Source organism: Nyctibius grandis, chromosome 9, assembly GCF_013368605.1.
Source record: "Nyctibius grandis isolate bNycGra1 chromosome 9, bNycGra1.pri, whole genome shotgun sequence".
In the NCBI taxonomy this organism is placed as follows: domain Eukaryota; kingdom Metazoa; phylum Chordata; class Aves; order Nyctibiiformes; family Nyctibiidae; genus Nyctibius; species Nyctibius grandis.
In genome coordinates this window covers 26,980,788-27,004,717 of record NC_090666.1, presented here as the reverse complement: position 1 = coordinate 27,004,717, position 23,930 = coordinate 26,980,788, and the positions used below count along the sequence as shown (strand labels likewise).

General features: G+C 42.9%; 1 protein-coding gene across 1 annotated transcript in view; it reads left to right on the top strand.

The window, feature by feature from the left end:
• Nucleotides 1-3,789: 3,789 nt before the first annotated feature.
• The window catches only part of BARD1 (BRCA1 associated RING domain 1), a 45,631-nt gene continuing 25,490 nt past the window's right edge, over nt 3,790-23,930 (top strand). Inside the window, exons 1-4 of the mRNA XM_068408128.1 lie at nt 3,790-3,941; nt 4,088-4,144; nt 7,765-7,910; nt 16,081-17,075. Of these exons, the coding sequence (XP_068264229.1) occupies nt 3,790-3,941; nt 4,088-4,144; nt 7,765-7,910; nt 16,081-17,075 (1,350 nt within the window). The remainder of the gene's footprint in view (nt 3,942-4,087; nt 4,145-7,764; nt 7,911-16,080; nt 17,076-23,930) is intronic.

The window sequence follows — 23,930 nt, the reverse complement described above, 5'->3', positions numbered from 1 at the left end:
GCAGACGCTTTGGCTCTTTTAACCTCCAGGAAAACAACTGACTTGTGAGACTTGAGGGAACTGCCTCCCCCTGCACGCTCCTTCCCGTTACATGATGAATCACGTAATAATTGTATATTTATTGAAAAACAGCTGCGGAACTTCACTAATAAATAAAATATCAGGTACTGGTGTATTTACATAAAAGGGTCTTTACCAGATGGGCAATGCTTTGAAATGAAGGACGAGGTAGACAAGGATTTTTTACCTTCCTCATCAGCTGGGAAGCTGGGCGCCATCCTTCAGCGCAGGTTTTGCTCCGAAGCCCTGCATTGTTTGAAAATGGCATTATCAGTTTAGCACAGCAAGGTACGGAGCGGCTGACTCATGCACGTACGGAACGCGACTGTTGCACTATATCACACCACTGCTGAAACCGTTTTACTGGCTTTCTGTCATGCAACAAATTTATTTTAAAGTGTGTGGGCCTTACACTGCCTGGAATGGCTTTACTTGTACTTTAAATACTGCATAAACCAAATTTAGAGATATATTTCTCTATTCCCCCTGTTCTCTGCATCATTTTTTTTTTTTGCTCCTGACTGTCCAATGGGTTGTAGTAATTCAATGCAGAGGAAGAAGTTTCTCAAATTTCCAAGAGCGCCAACTCCTTAACCTTTATAAAATTAGGGACAATGAATCACTCCTGACTTTTACATCTTTCTCGAACACATGTATTTGTTAGATGCTGGCTGCCCAGGGCAGTGCTTTGCTTCAGTTTAACTTAGTTGTAAATGTTTGTAAATTCGCACATAATGTCTCTGCACAATGGAGACTATGTGCGCACACATGGATTTATTGAGAGGGACACTAAACATATTTCAGGTGGAGGAAAGAAAGACGAGGTACTTATCTGGTTTATTGTCCTATACAGTATATATTGGCATCTCATATTTTGTGAACATAAATGCCAAGTTGGCTCAAGAGATCTATGGATCAAGTGTTGTTTGTAACCTGTGCTGAAAGTTTCAAATTGCGTTAAAGTTTCATCTTGGCAGCAAGGCCTTTTTTTACCGTCTTCCAGTCACCCTGTGGCACCGGGAGATGCCGGGTGCTGTGTTTTTGGAGCACAGGATGAGCACACAACAGCCAAGTAAGAGTGAGTAGGACATTAAGGTTGCATCTGGCAACCGTTCATTTTTAAGGGACAAATGATCATTTTAGCTTATTTTGTGAGTTTATCCTGGTTTCGGCAGTGTGAGGGAGCAGGTCCCTGTCCCAGCTCCACCCCCTGCAGCCTGGGGAAGGGAGCCAGGGTGCCCTGCCCAGCTGTGTCCCTTGCTCTCATCCCTCCCCTGTGTCCAGATGTTTTGGCATGTGCACACAGCATGGGAAAAGGCAGCAGGGGCATGGGACGGGATAGCCCCCAACCTTGCTGGGCTTGGAGACAAGCCCCGTGTTGGGCAGTACAGGGCCCAAGGCACCTCTCCCTGCCCCTTTCCTCCCCCAAGATCGGCAAGGAGGATGCTGAGCTCTGAAGCAACTCACCACAGTCAGCTGCTGCCAGAAACATGCCCGAGCCCATCTGCCGCCCAGGAGCATCTGACACCTAGGCATGTCTCTTAACAAGGTGCGGTTTGCGTTTGGTTTTGTTTCACTTCCACACTCACCTCCAAGGCTATTGTTTCTTTCCCCAGAGATGCTTCCCTCCGCGGCAGAGGGCCTGCCAATCCCCACTGCCGGGGATGACAGGCCGCTAGCGAAGGGGACACTGCTCACTGTTATTAATGCAGCGGGGGGTTTCCTGAGCACCAGAAAAGAACAGGTTATTACAGAGATAAAACCGCACTTTTCACAGCTGGATCCAAGTGCACAGATGCAGCTCCTGCACTGTCGATGACAACAAACAACCCTCCTCTCTGCTCCGGCAAAACCAAGACGTGTGTGGATGGAGACGCCTCCATCCATCCCTCTCCCTCAGGGCTCAGGCCCTGATTCGGCAGGGACAGAGTCACCTGCAAAGGACAGGCTGTTGTTTGACCCTTTGGACCCTCCATGTACCTCCACAGTTTCTCATGGATAAGGATCAGGATTTATCATGAACACAGCGAAAGCCAAGAGGGTGTTTGCTGGGGTCAAGCAGGTTAGGAGGTACAACGGCATTGATTTAATAAAGGCCAAATATGCCACCATTAAGATGAGCGTGATGATGTGTCACCCTGTGACACACCAGCTTGCCTCGGACGACAGCAGCAAGTTTTCCCGGATCAGTGGAGCTGAGAGATTTCATGATTCCCCATCCTGTGTGGTGCTGACCTTGCACCTCTGGCTAATGTTAGTAGCAAAGATAAATATTTAACCTCCCATAAATAAAGCAACAACAACAACAAAAATTCCCAATTTGAAATGTCCGCAGTGTTCAGGAGCTACAGAGGGAATGAACTACTGAAACAGAGGAGTGTGAAACTGGAAAACTGAAGAACCTCCTTCTTGGAAGACAAGGATAACTTACTAAGAAATATTTTCAGCCCTGATTTAACACTCATCTAAGTAGAAGTCCTTTTCTTTAGATGTGGTAAGAGCTGTGGAAAATGCCCCTGTTGCCACCAGTGGTCAAATTAGTCCCTATCCCAGGCTGCCATCTCTCAGCTGAGCAGCGGTACCAGACATCTTGCTGCTTTTACTTCGCCCAGCAAGTGGGGATGAGAGGAAACCATCCACCCACAGGAAGCAAACAGAGGGAGACGCGGGATGAGAAATGCTGCTGAAATTTCAGACGGGCTGCTGGGACCCCATACTGATGGCTGTTTCCTACGACTGTCGCCAACCAAATTTTGCAGCTCCGCACCGCTGCGTCCTTTTATGATGAAGTTCCCTCAAAGAATAACTCGCTTGCTTTAATCATGTTTGCTCCGAGATTTATGGCTTGATGCTTATTCACCAGTGGAGCTTCTTGATGCGAAATGTCAGTAAGCCTGTTATAAATCGCTCCTGGCATTCCTGCTCTATCTTTTATTTGGCCAGGAGTATTTCTACCTGAAAATGATAAATTCCTGTTGTAACTGCTTTATGTGCTTCAGTAATTACAGTGTACAGGGAAGGCGGGGGCTGTGTCTATGGAAGTAGCACCTCAGAAACAGCAGCCTGTAAAAAGTGGGAGATTGGGCTGAACCCTGAGGTGCTACTGGACGCGCAGACTGAGGAAAAAAACACTCTTGAAACCCAAAGCAACGGTGACTGGTGAAGCATCTCTGTCAGCCTGAAGCTGGTGAATGGGTGGAGGAGAGGGAAGAAAATTAAATTTTTAAATTCAGGGCAGAAAGGCATTGGCATGGGGCAGGTGCTCTGCCTGGGCTGGGCGCCAGGCATGAGGGGAAAAAGCCCTCAGCACCATGACGCAGTGCCCGCCTGCCTGTTTCAGGCCTCATTTGGGTAGGAGATATTTGTGCTGTGTTAGACATGTTTGTTATAGATAAACAGATACTGGAAAGATGTACATGGACGCACTGGGTTTGGGTATTTGATCGATTTGGGTGCTGTTGAGGTGTATCAACCCCGCATTTCAGCCTGGCTGCCAGCCAGCCCGCCATTTCCCTCAGCCCTCCCCTCACGGTGGCCCCGCCCCTTCCCGCGCGGCCCCTCCCCTCCTCCGGCCCCGCCCCGCTCCCGAAGCGCGGGAAGCGCGGCGGCCCTGCGGGTGGTGAGCGCGGCTGCTCCGGGGGCGCATGCGCGCTGGCGGGCGGGCAGCCCCCGGCGCCTGCGCAGTGGCGGCGGGCGGGGAATTTGGAGGAGCAGCGGCGGCGGGAAGACATGCGGGAGGTGCTGCACGGCCGCTCGGGCAACCGGCCGGCCCCGGGCGGCCAGCCCCTCACCGCTACTGCCATGGCGCCTCCCGGCCCGCCCTGGGCCCGCACCCGCGCCGCGCTGGAGCGGCTGGAGAGGGCGCTGAGCTGCTCCCGCTGGTAACGGCTGCCCCCCTTCCCCTTCCCACCCCGGCCCCGCGGCCGTTACGTCCCGGCTGCCGGCGGGCCGCGGAGTCGCCGCTGCAGCTGTGCCCTTCAGGCCGCATGTGTTAATACCGCCGCGTTTCTCCTTCCTCTGTCCACAGCGCCGGCGTCCTGCAGCAGCCCGTGTCCCTGGGGCACTGCGAGCACGTCTTCTGCCTGTAAGTACCGTGGTGTGCCGGGGCCCGTCCGCCCTGCATCTCTCCCCAGCGCGGCCCGAGCCCTCCGCCTTCCGTCCTGCCGTGCTTTGGAGAAAGGGCTACTGCCGTAGGGAGCACCGTAGGGTGGGCACCGGTGGTGCTTTCTGGCCGGGGAGAGGAAAGCGAGAGCTGCTGTCCCCCGGTAGGTCCAGCTTATTGCTCTGGGGTGGGTGTCTGGCTTGCTAGAGCGAAGGCCTGGCTTTGTGAGTGCTGGTTTAGGCTTCAGGGTGTGGGCCAGGTGTAAAGGGAACCCTCAGTCTGGTGGAGGGGTGTCCACTTGTAGTGGGGTAGGAGAAAACAGTTTCCAGTTCTTACTGTCATCTCCAACTTCTTCCTCTTCCTCCCTTCAAAACAAAGAAAAATGGTCAGCCTGGAAGGATGCTTCCTGTTTCCAAGGGGGCTTTGCTCTGCGTGAGAGCATCAGGTGCTGCTTGTCATTCCTTCCAACTTCTGCTATGCTAATGGCTTTGCTCCTTCAGACCTGCCACTGTAACTGTTCCTGTATTCATGGCCATCCGAACATGTTGGGATAGCATAAGTACCTCTGCTTACAGTTTGTCAAATGATCTGAGTGTTCAAAAAAACCTGAGTTGAGTTAAAAACATCCTGCTAATGAGGCAGGTTTGAGGAGGTGGTAGTCACTTGGCCTGTCTTAGGACAACTCTCTGCATCATCGGTACAGGCAGAGTCTAAAATGTTCCTGCCCCAGAACTTCATTTGGGGAAGGTGGTGGAGCCTTCTGGCTGTCCTGTATGTCGCTGCAAACACGAGGAGTTAAAAGGTCAGTCATATATCTTAAACAGTTTCTCTGCACAGCACAGATCTGAGCTGTCTATTAAAATCCTATGCTTGTTACAGTGGAGAGGATAGACACTTTTTCACCTCTGCTTATAAATCAGTCTAGATATTCAGCTTTGCCTCTTGTTAATACTCTAGTCACTGTGTCAATAAAAGCAGAGGAAAACGCTCCCTCCCTCCGTGGTGCCTGTGTATTTACTTCCTGTCTTCAGCTGCAGCCTTCTAATGGGAGCTTGAAGTGTTGAAGGTCTGAAGAGTAAAGTACTAGCAAAAGATTGTCTTGCATTTTACAGAGTAACTGATTATGGGACAGATGCTCTCAGCATCTCTTCCCCCCCACTATGGATGTATTAAAAGATGTACAAATTATTTCTTTCTATCCAGACATGCGAGGTCTTTCCCATCTTTGGCCACTAATTGCAGTAGAAGATTCTGCCATCTGAAGCCAATTTTTTGTTACTTGTTCCATTTGTATTACCTGTCCACAGACTCCTTGGTAAAATAACCCCGGAAGCTTGTACAAGTTATTTATAAATATGCTCTTATCCATCTTACAAAATGTTTTTTTCTCAGGTGTGATGTGGATTGCTTAATAAATATAATTGTTTTGTTGTTGGGCATCTAAGGCCTTGTGGTTTTATTTTGGATAAGCCCAGTGTATTCTAGATGATAGATTTCAAACACCCACTGTTCGTTGAAGTATCTTTTTTAAAGAAAAATTTTCAAGACTTTGGAAGATTATGCAGTTTGCATTGATGAGGCTGGAAAGAATAGCCAATAGGAGTCTTAAGCATTCATTAGCAGCTATTTCTTACTCCAGAAAAAGAGTTTATTTGCTATTACCCATGTTATTCTTATACCTGATCTTTTCTCCTTTGTATGCCTGACCTTTTAGTCATCAATTTAATGTGTCCTTTGATGACTGAGTCTTGGATAGCAGCTATTTTTTTAAATAAACCTAAGGAAATTTAGATTCATTTGTTTACAAGCAAATTTAGTAGGGCATGGGTTGAATCTGCAGTATTCTAACATGAACTGATTCTGATCCATTGCGAAAGCCAGACATTTATTAATATACCCAGGAAGGAGTGGGGTGAATGGCCAGAGCTGGCTTCTGATATATGAAGTGAAATATGGGAAACTAATGAACTGCAGTAATCAGGTCACACATAATGTAGCTGGTTCTCCCTCAGCGTGGGTTTTATTATGGGCAGAGATATTTATTAAGATCAGTTTCTGCAGTTTTGTCTGAGTAGCTCTACTAAGTTAGTTATAGTTAATGGATAATGACTGTAAAATCCCAACAGCTAGAAGTAATTAGGAAATGTTGTGGTTTAAAAGTCATTCTGCATTTCCTTTGTGCTACCTTTTAAAGATGTGGGAGACCTGAGGCCAACTTTCCTAGAGAATGACACCTGGTTGGTTCTTATCTTTGCTCCAAGTGATTTGTCAATGTCATACAGAATATGTCAGAGCCAAGAATTGTACTTCAGTCTCCCAATCATAGCAGTGTCTCAACCACGAGGTCCTTTACCTGCTCAGAGCAGGCTTTTTAAAGCACAAAACTCACCTAGCAGCAATTTTTTTGTACCAAATTTCCTGTCTTGAAATGAACTGAAGGCATGATTCTTGTGTGGTGTTTGAGGGAGAGATGCCAGTGCAGAGAACAGATCTGAAAATAACTCTTCTCTTCAGGAAAGTGGTGGTAGTTATACTTCTGGTATTGTTAACTGATATGCTACTGGTTTTGGTGTGTATGACTGTCACCTTCCAAGCTGACTGTATGTTTAGAGTCTAGATGCATAGACTTTGATCTCCAGGCAGCAGTGCCTTGATATTACTTGCATTCTGTTCTTCTGAATGTTTAACATGATTTGCTCACATTTAATTTTATACCTTTGGCTAGAATTGCGTGTGCTATGTGGTGGTAAGGTAAAGGAGACTTCTGAATTTAATTCAGTCTTGAGTATGTGAAATTATGATGTATATTTAATAGGATAGATTGGAACTGAGAAGTTACTGTGGCCCTTGAATGTCGCCGTTCAGATGGCAAATCATAAGGTCCTCTCACTGGACAAATCAAATGAATAAAAGATTTTAGGCTTATATAGGGAGAGTAGTGTTACTAAGCAGCTCCCAAGTGCTAAATTGACCTTTACTAAGTAAATGCGTTCCCCCACCCTACCTTGATAATCTCCTGACATAAATGCTCTGAAAGAGAAAAGTGATGGGATACTCTGAACACCTGCAGATCCTCATGGGAACTCTTAGAGAAAAATATTCAACAGGTGAAACTTCAGAATATCAAGAAAATTTTAGGTAGGAATAAGCAGAAGTGATATTGTACTGTGGGTTGGCTTTCTGTCACTTTTTTAAAAATAAAGGCTGCAGAAGAATAGCCCTATCTCTAGCTGAGGTGTAAAAGAATGTGAAGTTTTAACTGTTAGAGTCTATTTGTTATCTGGAGACAAACAGCAACGGAGCTTTAGCATGCCTTGAAAAGTTGGATCAGCTTGTGAGTCTGTGGGAGTCACAAGATACCATGTCTTTCATGATAGTGTGCTGACAAGGCTCTGGACTTGGCTTGCTTAATTATGGCTTGTCACTTGCCATGATAAATATGTCCTCTCCTGCATTTGTGACTAACTCATATGGGCTTTACAACAGTGGTTTGAGAATGCTAAAATAAGACGTTCTTGCTGCGCATTTGGCTGTGAAAAGGTTGATAGCGCGTACAGTAGATAACTTATGCTGGATAATGGATTTTTACGTTTGACTTTCAGATCTTGTGTGGGTGACTGCGTTGGCACAGAATGCCCAGTGTGCCATGTGCCAGCCTGGGTGCAAGATGCACAGATAAACCGGCAACTAGATAACATGATTCAGCTTTGCAGCAAACTGCGGTATCTACTGGGGGCGGACACCTCAGGTAAGAGCAAACCTGGGTCTCTGGCAGCCGTTGAATCCAGACCGCTCCGTTTCATTTCATGGGCTTTATACAGAAGGAGCAGTGCAGCCCTGTTTAAGATTCTGACAGGCTGTTCCCAGTCATGTTTGGAAAACTTGATTTGAAGAGAACTGTCTATATGGATTGTGCGTTCTTTGAGTCTGTTTTACTAAGAAATCTGCATGAGTGGTTTAGTCCATAATTCGTTAGAATCTGTCTTCCAAAATTAGATGAAAGTGGGATAGATTCCCAAGTCATGTGGCAGTTAGTTGCACAAACTCGGGGCACAAGTTGTTATATCTTGTGCTCCTAGGGGAGCATAAATGTGTAATGTTGTGCAGTGTACACTTCTTTAGGGGGGCCCTGTTAAAGGGTTAATGCATATATTCTCTTGCCTCTTGTGTATTTGTGCACCAAGGCACGCATGCTGTCCCAGTAACTTTCAGTTCAGGGTTTTTGCACATGGAAAAATATAATCTGTGTTCCTTGCCTAAAAGGGAAAGGAGGCAAGTCGTAACTCATTTATTTTCTGGTCCCTAACAATCAGCTAGTCTGCTACAATAGAATTTTGTCATTGCTGACTGTGCTAGAAGATTGCAGAGATCATACTCTGGGAATTCATCTCTTTATCAAATTTTAGGCTTATTGTCAAAGTAGAAAAAATGAAGTGAAATAAGCGTAGGTGAATGTATGTCTCTTCTGCAAGCTCAGAGAGGAGCATTTTATGTAATATCAAGTTTTAGAAAACATTCATTTAGCTGTCAGATACAGAAAAGGTAATTCTTCCTTCATTGTTGCTTCCTAATATGTTTGTCTAAATTAAATACTCTTTTTCTAAGTCTAATCCCATCAGCACCTTCATGTTCATTTATGGGGTAGCTCTTTATTGACATCAAAATGCATTTAAGTGAGGAGGCTGGTAGCCTATGTCCAACTGTAAAGGAATACATTTTATATAGATATAAAATCCTATGGTGATTAAATCTTCTGGAGCATAGAAAATATAGATGATTGTTTAAATAGGATTTCAGGAAAACATTTTAAGCGGTGAAAGCTTTTAAAAACATAGCTGGAAGAGAATATCTTGAGAGGAGCTGTTTGTGATGCTATAAATAAAGCATTTAAAATACAACGTGGTAGTATTATTGGTACTGTTTAGACATTTTGGAGAACTCTTACAAATGGATTAACTCTCAAAAATTGGTCTGATGTCTAACTGTACTAGAAGTTGAATAATACATTTAATCCCATAGTTGTTTTAAAACAAAGTTTACATGATGTGACTAAACCACAGAACAAAATGAGGTTCTTTTTATCATTCCTTGTTCTGACTTAAAAGCAGACACAAAATTGAAGTTTACAAGAATGTTTTATTTGGAGCTAAAGTCATGAACTGATGTGGGAGGTTACTTTCCATCAGTTGTGGTCTTTGCAGTGTACTAAGGATTAAGGGCCTTTTGGATGTTTCATACTGAAGTTAAGGGAAAAACCTACTGAGCTGGTGATAGTTCATTGTCAGGAATGGTTTGGATACATGAGTAAATGAGCACACCTCTAACAACAGCCAGTTATGTGTTGTACTAGGGCAAATCACAGGATGCTGTACCTTTTGAGATTTTACGAGCAAATCCTTTAGGATGTTTTGTCACTCATCTATGGCAAATCTGTCACCTCCCATAGATGTATGTCTTGAACTTAATGTATACAAAGTGAAAATGTGAGTTTGGACAATCAGGGCCTCTCTCGTTAAGGGGTTGCTTTCATGTTCTTACGGCACTGTACTTGTGCCATGTTCCTGTAAAGATACTTTCTTTTCTTTTTTCCTAGAAGGTCAGATACTGTATATTACGTTCCAGTAAAGGAAACAGACTGAAGAATCAGTCTTTCTGTGGAGAAAAGGAAGAGAAGCAGTTGAAAAAAGGAAATTTTCCATATATTTGTTTTATATGTCTTTTGCATATGTTTTATATGCCTTGTTTTGAGACAATTGTGGCTTGTCTTAAGGCTTCTGTTTGAGATCCTTGTTGCTGCTGAAGTTTCTAATGCAAATGCATCATACTACCCATTTTTTAATCTAAGACATACCTAGTGAACGCAGTAAGTTGTGTGTGTTACTGAAAAGGATAGGGTTAAGCTCACATGTTGAAAGTTCAAGTATAAAAATCCCTTTACCCCCAGGTTCCACAGTGGATATAAGAGCAATCTCACTTTGTACTCCGCTGGGATAAGGATAGCTTTTTGCCAAACTATGTTTGTGTTCTAAGAAGCAACAGCAATTCAGGAAAGACTGGACAAAACAGCTAATGCTTCCATTTTAATTTCACAGAATCACAGAATCAACCAGGTTGGAAGAGACCTCAGGGATCATCGAGTCCAACCGCTGCCCCTACACCACCCTGTCAACTAGACCATGGCACTAAGTGCCATGTCCAGTCTTTTCTTAAACACATCCAGAGATGGTGACTCCACCACCTCCCTGGGCAGCCCATTCCAATGTCTAATAACCGTTTCTGTAAAGAAATTCTTCCTGATGTCCAACCTCCCCTGGCGAAGCTTGAGGCTGTGTCCTCTTGTCCTATCGCTAGTTGCCCGGGAGAAGAGGCCAACTCCCACTTCACTACAACCTCCCTTCAGGTAGTTGTAGGCTGCAATAAGGTCACCTCTGAGCCTCCTCTTCTCCAGGCTAAACAACCCCAGCCCCCTCTCAGCCGTTCCTCGTAGGTCAGACCCTCCAGACCCTTCACCAGCTTGGTCGCCCTCCTCTGGACTCGCTCCAACACCTCAACATCTTTCTTGAAGTGCGGGGCCCAGAACTGAACACAGTATTCAAGGTGCGGCCTCACCAGTGCCGAGTAGAGAGGGACAATCACTTCCCTAGACCGGCTGGCTACACTATTCCTAATAGAGGCCAGGATGCCATTGGCCTTCTTGGCCACCTGGGCACACTGCTGGCTCATGTTTAGCTGGCTGTCGATCAGCACCCCCAGGTCTCTTTCCACTGGGCCGCTTTCTGACCACTCTTCCCCCAGCCTGTAGAGCTGCATGGGGTTGTTGTGGCTGAAGTGTAAGACCTGGCACTTGTTCTTGTTGAACCTCATGCCGTTGGTCTCGGCCCATCTATCTAACCTGTCCAAATCCCTCTGTAGGGCCTTCCTACCCTCCAGCGGATTGACACTGCCACCCAGCTTGGTGTCATTTGCAAATTTGCTGAGGGTGCACTCAATCCCTACGTCTAGATCATCTATAAAGATATTGAACAGCACCGGCCCCAGAACTGAGCCCTGGGGAACACCGCTAGTGACTGGCCGCCAGCTGGACTTTGCCCCATTCACCACCACTCTCTGGGCTCGGCCATCCAGCCAGTTTTTAACCCATTGCAGAGTCCACCCATCCAAGCCCCAGGCAGCCAGTTTGTCTAGAAGGATGCTGTGGGAGACAGTGTCGAATGCCTTACTGAAGTCTAGATAGACTACATCCACAGCCCTGCCCTCATCTACTAAGCGGGTCACTTTGTCATAGAAGGAGACCAGGTTGGTCGAGCAGGACCTGCCTTTCATGAATCCATGTTGGCTGGCCCCAATGCCCCGATTCTCCTGCATGTGCCGTGTAATGGCACTCAGGATGATCTGTTCCATCACCTTGCCTGGCACCGAGGTCAGGCTGACAGGCCTATAGTTCCCTGGATCGTCCCTTTTAAAAGGAAAGCACAGCAAATGACACTGCAGAATAGTACTGGGGTAACTGAAGGGGAACTGGCAAACAACAAACCCGAAAACAGCTAGAAAATGCAAGCTATAGGTAGCAAATGCTGAGTCTCAAAATTAATTCACTTGTTAGAGATGTTATATCCTTAGTCTGTGGCAAGGTGAGGAGAGCTGTCTGACCTTTTCACTGCTTAGTGTTGTGCCTTTACGAGGGTAATGGGAAGCTATCTGGCTGGCAGACTTCATCAATGGGATGTTTGCACCTCAAAATCTTTAGCTATAATGTTGCAGAGTCCCAGACATCTTGATAATTTGAGTTGATGGGATGATAGGCTTCATAGGTGGGTAATTAGTAAGAACTTGTTGAATCATGGACATAGTGTCTATAGTATACCAAAGATGAAGAAGATTGATTTACAGTAATAATTTTGAAAGTGAATTTCTAAATACTTAAGCAAATTTTTCTGTGTGATGCTCTTTAAAAAGAAGAGATTGTCGTAAATTTTCACAACCACCACTTCTAGATGATTTTACCTTATTCTTTGTAACATAATCTTCTTTGCTCTAACACGGTCAAACAGAAAGCCTTCCTCCCCCCTTCTTATACAGAGCTAGACTTTGCAGGTGTTGGTCAAAGCTTCCTAAGCTTATGTTGATGCTGGTGGACAGTAGGAGAGATTAACTTTTGATTAGCCTTTCTAGTATCATAATTTAGTTTTACATTTACTGATGTGGAGGGGAAGATGTTGAAGTCCTCTTGTAACAGATTACATTGCATTTCATATATGCTATGACATTTTTCATAATAGCTAAAGATGAGGTTTTGAATAGCTGGAATTTCTCCCTTTCCCCCCCGCCGTGTTGAATACTTAACTTGCAAAATAATTATTCTTCAGTGAAGGCACTAATGTTGCACAGATGGTATGAAAGCACTTCCCTTTGATTTTTAATAAGGGACTAGTTTGTCAAAGAGATTTCCAACTTCTGTTCTGAAACCCATAATAGAGAATAATTTGAAAGGCACACAATGTGCATCGTTATATTCCTTTGATGCAGATTAATGATAGCTAAACTACATTGTCTAATTGCTCTTTTTTTTCCTGCTCTAGCCTGTTATTGCGCTACAGCAGAACTTGGAGATGGAGCTCTCCAGTTGCAAGGCACTGTGTATCTCCTAATATTTTTGTCTACTCTCAACCCTTTTAACACTTAAGAAATTCAACTCTATTAAATGTCAGTATTAAGAAACTTGTGCTTATTATGTGCAAATAAGTCTAATTTAGAAAGAATTCAGTTAATGTATTGTGTATATGAATGTTACGTTTAGTAGGTAATGGAGACTAAATTTAATGCATTTACTATAGGCTGATTTTAATACTGTTATTGTGGCTAGTCTTTACGCTATTGCAAATGCTTAAAATCTAGAATTAGTAAGGCGTGCTTTACTGATTTACCTTGTCTCAATGCATCTCTAAAAATTTTGGGAGGATACTTCTTATGTATTAAAAAGAAAATTAAATCTTAATCATATATAGTAATTTTTTCATTCCTGTTGTGACACAAGCTCTGGCTTTCAACTTGGAGACAGCAAAGAATTCCTTTGGATCCATGTTTCTATGAGCAATTTTCTCTGAAGGTAGTTTGACTGAATGCACTGAGCTACCAGATAATACCCTCTTTATATAAATTAACATTTACAACCATAAGAACTTTCTTTCAGTTCCTTAGCGCTGTATCTCCTCTCTCTCTCTCTCTCACAGCTCTGGGCGCATCAGAGGATTAGATTTTCAGGCAGGGTAGATTGGCCATTTGTCCGTATTACTTCTACTCCCTACGTTGTATGCTTTAGAAATGGAAGAAAGGGGCAGCAGAGTCTAAGAATATAATTTCTTTGCAGATGCTATGCAGAACTGTTCAGGTAAAGTTGATGTTAGCTACAGAATGTTCCAAACGATGGAGTTACTGAAGAACAGCTGATACACACAACAAACACGCTGGCAGCAATTGCAGTATCTTCCCCAGTAGGCTTTGGGGGCTCCCTGTGTGTGCATGCCTGGCCTCTTGATGCGACTGATCTCTTTAACACTATGCGTGGCCTTTTAAACATGTTCTGTGAGTGCCTCCCCGTTCTAAAACATGCAGCATATTCTTTTACACCTAAAGTAGTTGCATGTGAGGAAAAATAATCCTGGGAAAGTAAGTATTTGGTGTATTTTCAGCAGGTTTTTAATAACCTGACTAGCAAGTCCCTGCTGAGCAACCAGTAATGAAAGGCCAGTTTAAGAACCTTTGTGGTTTATTTTTTCACAAACTTTCTTGCTGCCAAAAGTGGTATATACATAGCTTCCAGTGTAAATACTTAATTGTGTTATGTTGCTTTAGATCCTACTTCTGAAAGACAGTGCCTTTGATTGAATTTGTCACTTGGACTTTAAAAGTCTTACTGTGCTGTACACATCAAAAAGAATTCTGGCCATCACAAAATTGTCGCACAAATTACTTTTGCAAGCTGATTTTATTCTTGCTCTTTACTTGGAGATGACTGATAGTTCTAGCAAGGTAAATATTTTAGAAGGAAATCTGCTAGTTGTGTAAACAGTGAAGGCAAGACAAGTAAATAGTAACTGTTTTGTATTTTGCATCTGTTTGCAATCAAGCTCTTCCTTTTTTTAGCTGTTATTGTCAGAATGCAATTGGGTACGATATCTTTGTGAGGGCTAGCTAGTTATGAGATTTCAGTCTCAATTTCAGTGCTTTTTTTCCTGTTTGCACCAAGCCCAGCCCTACAGGAAAACCAAATAGCTTCAGTTCTGTACTTGATTATCTTTAAATACCTAAATGATTGATTAGCTAGCCTCAAGCTGTATTCTTAAAGACACTTTTGGTCTGATGCCTTACATATTACCCTAGCTAAATCTAGTATCTAGCATAGTTTAATTCAAGGGGTAAGTAGGGGGAATTTAAATCCAGATTGAAGAAACACTTAACCTTGAAATAATGCTTTAAAAGAAAACCCTAAATGTCTATTTTGGTGTTGAATTACTAGCTATACAGCTCTGTTTTAAGTGAAATTTCAGACTTATTTTTTTGTGGCTAAGGGGTTGGGACTAGTTTGTCTGCTATCTCTGAGTTTATCACAGCTTGCTGTGGAAAACAGGCTGTAGTTACTAACTCCAAAACCAGAAGAGAAGGTATGGAAAAGGCAGATTATCTGTAGAAAGTTAATACACTGAGGTTAAATTAATACATTGTTGCAAGGAGTGTCTGTCTTTCACTTGTAATAATCAAGACTTTGAATAGTTTATTTCAAAAATGTTTAAAAAAGCCCCACTAATCTTGGTCTTAGTTCTGTTTAAAAATAATAATAATACCCTACTTGCCTCACTAGGCAAAATTAATATTGGTTTTGTGATTGATTGCTATAAATCACCAAAACTTTTGTGAATGGTAGTTTAGTCCCTGAGGTTGAAGGCAACAGAAAGAATGAGTTGTGCGTTTTCTTTGCAGGACTTCTCCAAGTAACCTAAAATAACTTTGGTTTTCAAGAAGGAATCTGTAAAAAATCTGTGATAGTTCTTTTGCACTGAAAGAGTAGTTGTCAAATTAAATTAGTGTCTAACTTAGAGGTCACTTTATGCTCCTTAATTTGTTCTTAAGGCATTGAGGACACCATTTATAGCCCTTGTTCTCAACTGTTATTTCATGCACTGGGAGTACAGGATATTCATCTGGTTATTGATTTGTAATATGCTGTGACTTATAAAATTGCTCTACCACATATTTTTAAAGAAATGTTTGAGATCATCAAAATGTGTAGCTTCCTTGGAATTATTTACTACCAAGGGGTAAAGGATCAAATGACAGGACACAATTACTTACAGATTTTCTATATATTCCTCTGATTCATGTGCTGTATCTGCAGAATCATTCAAAATTTGTGAGGAACGTTCAGCATTCTTATAAGGATGTCATTTTTGCTTCCTTGCAGTTATTCTTTGTGTTCATCTTTAGACAAACTGTAATATCTTTTTAGAAAATTGTTTCTGTGCTCTTTTGTGTATGCAGACTACATTGTTAAACCTATTTCCAAGCAAAACTCAGTGAGAGAACCAGCTTCTTTCCTCTCTATAACCTGGTCAGAAATCATCTGTGCACGTGCTGTGTTGTGAACCCAAACTATTGAGGAAATTTCTCTACCGGCTGTTCACTTGCCTGGTGGATAGCTTTACCTGCAGTGGGATCTCTGAACTCCAGAGTGGCCTGTGACCTTGCCCGTTGTTTTAAAGCCATTACATGTGTCTCTTCAGAAGAAATCAAGGCAGTCATAGATTGTATTTAGTAACACTTCATCAGTTGTTACAGTTGTTATTATTCTGATCTTTTTTCTTTGCGATTTCTACTTAAAGAGTACTCTATAAATTATTTTTCCTCTTCCCTGATGCACTTAGGTTCAACAGAAGATATGTCCACACCAAGAGACTCAGACTTGGGGAAAAAGAATAAGAAGGAACAGATAAAAATGTGGTTCAGCCCAAGAAGTAGGAAGATTCGATGTGTCCTGAACAAGAGTAAACCTGAGACTAAAAGCGATAACCTTTGTCAAGATACGTCTTCAATTTATGATTTCTTCCCCTCCCCTCCTCATGAAAAGCCCTCCAAGCCAACAAAAAAGCCAACACAGAGACAGAGTAAGACGATGAAGAAGAAACGTCTAGCAGACATTAACAAAGTGTGGAGCTTAGAGAAGCCTGAGCAGAAAGGAGTTGAGGAGAAGACTCCCAAGGAAAAGTGTGTGACCATCTGCAGTCAACCAGTAGTCCTGTGCACTCCAGAACCAAATAGCCCTGAAGAGACACTTCAGCAGGGATCTATAAAGGAAGCTGACTCCAGCAAAAATACGGAAAATGTGAAAATATCACCACAGGTAAAATCCTCAGAGAGGAAAGGTAACAGTGAGGTTGTGTGCCCTACACAAGTCAGCAGGGAAAAAGATTGTGCTACAGAGACATCAATGTCAATAGAAGATGAAACTACACCTTTAAAACGTGTAAGGGAGCAATCCAGACTTCCAGTTACTTCTCAGTCTAAAAGACCAAGAACTGAGAGGAGCATTAATGGGAAGTCAGTCAGTCAGGCAGATTGCTTAGAGGAGTTACCTCAGGGTTGTCCCATCTCGCCCGTGACTGAACAGAAGACACCAGTTCAGATTTCCTCCTCTGTATCGAACCTCACTGACACTCTAATGAAGACGAGAAGCTCTGCAGTCTTTCAAGCAATAAATAGTCCTTCACTTTCAAAATCTCCCTCTACCCCATCTGCTTCTAAGACTTGTAATCAAGTAGGAATACCACACAGTCCTTCTGTGTTGAAGTCCCCTGGTAGTAACATGATTGCCAGAAGAAATTATAAAGGAGAGACTTTGCTCCATGTTGCTTCCATCAAGGTAGGACTGTCATCTTCTAATTCAACTTTAAACAGAGGTTTAAAAGGACAATGTTGTATTAAAAATATCCTGGAAGCCAGTTACTTCAGTGCAGCCTATTTCTGGGAGGGAAATCTCACCTTGTGGTCTTTCTCTTCTAGGTTTACTGGGGAGTTTCCAACCTGATTCTCTGATTTCTTAAAGAAATGACTATTGGAATGATCAGAGATGGTTATACTTGAGAAACGCAATGTACTATAGTGTCAGTTATACCTATGAGTTCTAGGAAGTGATAAACATTCAAATGCTTTAGCCTTATGTCCCAGAAAGCTGTCTCTCTGATTTGTCATAAGGAGTTTAGCTAAGTATTTCAGATCTCACTGAGTGATCTTGCTCAGTTTAACTTGTCCTGGTAACTTAGCCATGACAAGATATGAATTATCTACATAAAGATAATTCAATGCAACTTTAATTGCGGTGAACTAGTTCATAATCTTTGAGAGCCTCCATCTGATGCAAGTCTTGACTCAAGAGGAACAAAATGCTGCACCCTGTGATACCCATGCTGAGCCCTATGCTCTGAGTGTGCTGTTCTCGGAGGTAGTGGAGAAGGGAGAGTTAGGACAGAGCTGGGATGTTTTCAGTAGGCTTCAGTTTCATGTAGGATCAATGTTATTCTTTGTTGTCAATCAGCTGTCACTGATTTTGCTGTTAAGTTATTATCTTAGCCAGTTCTTGCTGTGGTAGAACTTCATGGCTTTGCTCTTTGCAAGGGCTGTCCTTCCCTATCGCTATGGAAAAGCTGCCTGCAGGTAGGGTGAGTTGAATGAATGCTTCCAGTCCAACTCATCAGATGCACTAATGTGGAAACTCTTCTGAGAGGTCACTTCAAAGATTTTGTAGTCTGGCAATTTAAATGTACTTTGCGCTAAATCATAATATAGAAATACGATGTGGTTAATAAACTGCCTATATTGGTAGAATTGATTCACCTATAAGCATCCTGACATTTATACAGCACTTCTATTTGTTGAGACAAAGGCTGTTCTCAATAAATAACTGTGTCCTCTTTCAAAGGCATTCTAATAAGCCACTCCTGCTGCATGAGACCTTTTTAAATGGAAGTGGCAGCTGAGCTGAGTTTAAATACCCTACTTGATGCGTTAGTATGGAATTAGGGAGGAGAAAATGAAACATTGTACTCACAGGACTTGGGCTTTGAAGGATAGATCTCTTGTTACCTCTTGTCATAAGTCCTGTATATTCCTCTTTAATAAAGTACTGTTTACAAATTATCCTTCCATGATTTTCTGGGAATTTGTAAGGAATAGTATTTTGACTGACTGGTTCTAAAAAAAGATCAATCTACCTTGACAAGTTTTCACACAGGTATGGTTTCCAGCAATGTGTCTGATACTTCTTTGGAATAGAATTATTTCATCTAAGAAAACAGCTTATTGTGAGACTGGGAATAAACAGTGATATGCTAATAAGGTGGTTTTTCATTTCAAAGCATTTTGAAGATAAATGAGTAAAAATTAAACAGTTCACGCTATAGACAAAAAGAATAAACAAATTTTGATCATCCAAGTTTGGTGGCATAGCTGGCACTGCTTGTTGGCCTTGGTACAGCCCTCTCTGAGCAAGGGTTAGGGCTATTCCAGTGGGCTGAAAAGCTGACCTCCCGCTGTGGTGTAGGCAGTGGGGTGGGCAGACACATGAATGCTTTTTTCAGTCCTGTGTCTGAATGAATTTTGATGTTGTCTTTTAATGTTTATAATTATTGAGCTAAAATGGGAAGTTGCTTCTGTTCCTCATTAGTTCTGCTGTGGTTTTAATCCATCAATTCCTTTTGCGTTAAGGTGCTCATTGGTAAAGGCTTGTTTAACTAGGTAGGGCTTCAGGGTGATCTCAAAGTTACCACTCTATTTTAAAGGTAATTAAAATAAGACAAGGGGAGCAGTCTTTTGGTTATGGTCTTAGTTTACTTGCATGTATCTTTGTTTCCAGCTACTGAACTTCCAATGCAACTCTGAGAAAGTTGTTTTACTGTCTCTGAACCTCAGCTCCTCATCTGTAGAAGAAGGCTATACAGATTATCTCTTTTTATTTGTGGTGTTCTTTGTTGTTGTTATGTAGCTTAATCATGAGTATATTACGGCATTCCTAAGAAGATGCTGCATCCCCTGGTAGCCAGTAAATGTAGGCACAGTTACTAGTCCACGTCAAAGTGGATTAAGACAGAGTTACTCAAGCCAGCATGATGTGAGGACTTGGTCTTTCTAGAGAGCTATTGGTCATGGGTTTTGGTAACATTTTACTTTGTGAAGCAGTGAACAAGGAATAGTAGTGATTAATTGCCATGAATCTGCTGGGGATGTGTGGCAACTGCAAGAAAACATTTTTTGCATGCAAGTATCTTTCATATAACCTGTGTCTTTCTAGATTACTCTTCTAAGTTGTAGGAACACTGCTATGGAACTGATAAATATGTTTTCTCAAAGAAGCTAGTCTTGAAAGTACTAGGCTTTATACTGTGTGTATGTTCTCATTGTGTTTTTTTCAAAATAGCACTGTCTTTTTTTTCTGCTTCTGGAAGAAGTATTTCTCTTCCAGTTTTGTTTTATAGGTAACTTTTTTCTTGTTCTTTCCACAGGCAGTAATTTTTTCCATGTGTGTAATGGCAAACGGACTTGTAGCTGCCACCGTCTCCCAAAAGTGAAATAAAGTCTAATTCTCTGGGACTTCATTAATTACAAAAATAAATCTGTATTATTTTCATTAGCTGTTAGGGTCTAATACCCTGAATTTAATTTAAGCTAATTGAGTTCTCCCTTTTTTCTTATTTAAAAGAGATAATAAAAAACATTATCAGCCGTTAAAATTAAGTGTATTGTGCTGTTTCAAATGATTCTGAGGGATTGTCCCTGTTTACTACTACTAGTTATAAACTTACTGAAATCAAAATGGTTTTCAAGAATGGTTCTAGTGTGGATGAACTTAATGCTGAGTTACACTAATAAATTAAAATAAATGCAGCCCTCCCATAGCAAACAGGAGTAATGTTTATCTTCCTCCATAGTCATTAAAGGTAAAACTTCCAATTAGTTGAAATACAAAACGTGACCTATTCACTCCTAATATTCTAAACTGGTGGGAAGTTGCCCAATCAACAGCCCTTCCACATACGATTTTTTTTACAGTAAAATAACGAGTTGTTCACAGGACTAGCTCTGATGTGGCAATTGAAAATGCAACATAATACTACTTAACTAGTTAGTACAGAGTCTTAAATCTACTACAGAGAGAAAAATTGTAGTTTCTTGATATAGTATTTCAGGCCTTGGTTGTGCCTATGTTTCTTCTGCATTGACAAGGGAGATGGCGGGGCAGTTCACAGTGTGCAGTCGCTGCCACTATGGATTCCAGGAAGAGGAATAGTGAACTGCAATGCAACAGGATAACAGAGGACCATGGCAACAGCCGCACTGTTACAAAGGAGCGGATGGGAGGTATCTGGGAGAAGGTTTTGATTTTTATGGTTCAAGTTAGAAGCAATTAGAGAGTTGTCCCTGCTCTGCAGAAAGAGGAAGTTACATCTGTGCAGAGCATCTACTTAGTCTAAAGAAAGAGAGGAGGAGCACTGGGACCAGTTTTGGTTGTGTCCTGTTCCAGGGACCCTTCGGTTTTGATAGTTGACTGGGAGGGGCTTCATAAAGGCTTTACCTGTCGTTAGCCTGCTGTGCTAAGCTCTCCATATTCATTATACTTAACACTGTAATAACCATTAGATAATTCCTTCCGAGCCTGTGAGGCTCTTCTTCCTTTTTATTGCTTTGTTACCAGTTAATGACACATTAGAAAGGGTAAAGTAAGATTTTGTGGTTTTGTGAGCATGTGATGGCCAACATCAGAATACCTTATAGATCCTTTTTCAGGTGTCTCTGACGTAGTTAGCTGTGCAGTTTCTCGCTTTTGGTACCAGCTGGATATGTATTATGGTTGAGTGTCGGGTCATGCATGTACATGGGAGGAATCAGGTCAGCAGGTCAAGGGAGGTGATTCTCCCCCTCTATTCTGCTCTCGTGAGACCCGGCCTGTAGTACTATGTCCAGCTGGACACAGTCCAGTGTCCCTGGAGCTGTAGGCTTTGTGGTTCTATTAACCCTAACCCCAAGAGTGATGGGATGTTGGGGCTGAGGCTGACGTCAGAATCTCCGTGGAAGTCCCTGAGAAGAAATGTGTGGAGAGAGCAATGTTGGCGCAGTGCCGTGTTCCCCTTGGCATGCCTTTTCCAGCCCCAGTGTCCCTGGAGCTGTAGGATTTGTGGTTCTCTGAACCCTAACCCTAATCCTAAGAGCAATGGGATGTTGGGACTGAGGCTGACATCACAAGAACCGTGGGTGTCCGAGATTAGAAAATTTTGAAGGAAGCAATGTTGGTGCAGTGCCATGGTCAATCTGGTATGTCTTTTCCAGCCCCAGTGTCCCTGGAGCTGTAGGCTTTGTGGTTCTCTGAACCCTAACCCTAAACCTTAACCTAAGAGTAATGGGATGTTAGGGCTGAGGCTGAGATCCCATGCACAGTGTTTCGCCTAGATTAGAAACGTGTGGAGGGAGCAATGTTGGTGCAGTGCCGTGCTCAACTTGGCATGTCTTTTCCACCCCTAGTGTCCCTGGAGCTGTAGGCTTTGTGGTTTCCTGAACCGTAACCCTAAGAGCAATGGGATGTTGGGGCTGAGGCTGATGTCACAATCTCCATGGATTGCCTTGATAAGAAATGTGTGGAGGGAGGAATCTTGGTGCAGTGCTGCGCTCAACTTGGCATGCCTTTTCCAGCGGCATTGTCATTGTCCCTGGAGCTGTAGGCTTTGTGGTTCTCTGAACCCTAACCCTAAGAGCAATGGGATGTTGGGGCTGAGGCTGACATCACAAGAACCATTGGTGTCTCAGGTTAGAAAAGTTTGAAGGAAGCAATGTTGGTGCAGTGCCGTGGTCAACCTGGCATGTCTTTTCCAGTCCCAGTGTCCCTGGAGCTTTCGGCTTTGTGGTTCTCTGAACCCTAACCCTAAGAGTAATAAAAGACTCTACATGGCACGTAGTGCCATGGTCTAGTTGACATGGTGGTGTCAGGGCAATGGTTGGACTCGATGATCCCAGAGGTCTCTTCCAACCTGGTTGATTCTGTGAACAGAAATTCTGTGAACAACTCTGGGGCCTCCAACATAAGAAGGGCATGGAGCTGTTGGAGTGAGTCCAGAGGAGGCCACGAAGATGATCAGAAGGCTGGAGCACCTCTGCTATGAAGACAGGCTGAGAGAGTTGGGGCTGTTTAGCCTGGAGAAGTGAAGGCTCTGCGGAGACCTCATAGCAGCCTTCCAGTACCTGAAGGGGCTACAGGAAAGCGGGAGAGGGACTTTTTACAAGGGCATGGAGTGATAGGACGAGGGGGAACAGTTTTAAACTGAAAGAGGGGAGACTTAAATTAGATTTAGGAAGAAATTCTTTACTGTGAGGGTGGTGAGACGCTGGCACAGGTTGCCCAGAGAAGCTGTGGGTGCCCACTCAGTGGCAGTGTTCAAGGTCAGACTGGATGGTGCTTTGAGCAACCTGGTCTAGTGGAAGGTGTCCCTGCCCGTGGCAGGGGAGGTTGGAACTAGATGATCTTTAAGGTCCCTTCCAACCCAAATCATTCTATCATTCTGTGATTCTATGAATGTTTCCCCTGCTGCCTTTCCTCTCTCACCTTTAGGTCCAAGAGGGGAGTTGTGCTGCTGTGCAGTCAGACACTCCCAGCCTTTCCTGAGCAAAGAGCAGTGGGTGGACAGCATTGTTCCTGCCAGCTGCTTCACAGTGAATGAATGCGTCCATTGGTCCAAGGTCTTCTTGTCCAGACCTCGGGATTTTGTGTGGCAGGTGACTTAGCTGTGTGTATAATACCCATTTCTCTGGAGAAATGAGGTCTGCTGGCAGAAGCTAGTAGGATGACTCACATGCAAGTGTAGCACCTGAGACTGCTTTGAAGTTGTAGTTTGACATTGACTCTCTAATGTTAAAGCCAAGCGGTATAGGAATGGTAAGCAGCCTCTGATTACGGGTAGTATCCAGCAGGTAGCTTAAGAAAAATATGAACCAGTATAATGGTTTCAAATGCAGAACTTAAGAATATGAAAATTGGCCATGAGTCAAAGCGATCCATCTTCCCAAGTGCTGGTTTGAAAGCTTAGAGACAAATTGCTATTTCTTTGTTGATAATGCTTCGTTGTTACTTCTCTTGTTTCTGAGGTGGGTTAAACTTCTTGCATGTTTTCTTCTTGTTAAAGGTTAAGCATAGCTACTTGTATGCTTGTTAGTTAATAAATGGTCTGCTGGGTAGGGAATTAATTTAGAGAAATTTGAGGTCAGAAACTTGCCGGTTCCTAGAAAGAGTTGACTGGAGCATTCACAATCACTGTAAGCACTCTGTAATTCATATTTGCCCTTTTTGACCACTTACGAGTTGTACATAACCTAGTTTTCCTCCCCCCCGCCCCTCCCCCGCCATAACTTAAGGAAATGTATTTGGGTTTGAGAGGCAGTTTTTGTTCATTTGTTTGACCTGAAGATTGAAGTCACTTGGTTACCTTTGCAAATAAAGGGAGAAGTGTTTAGTTGAAGTGGTACAAATTTTTAGCTTCGTTTTCACGTACTGCCCTAATTCTTTTTGTCTCTCTCTTATGAACTGGTAGAATACATTTTCATTAACTTACTCATTTAAATTTGATTTTTGGGTGGAAAATATCTATGGTTAATGGAAATAAAGGGTAAAATGGAAAAAAAAAAACCACAAAATTGGGCTCAAAGGGCACTTGCAGTTCTTCTTAACCATCTGTCTGCA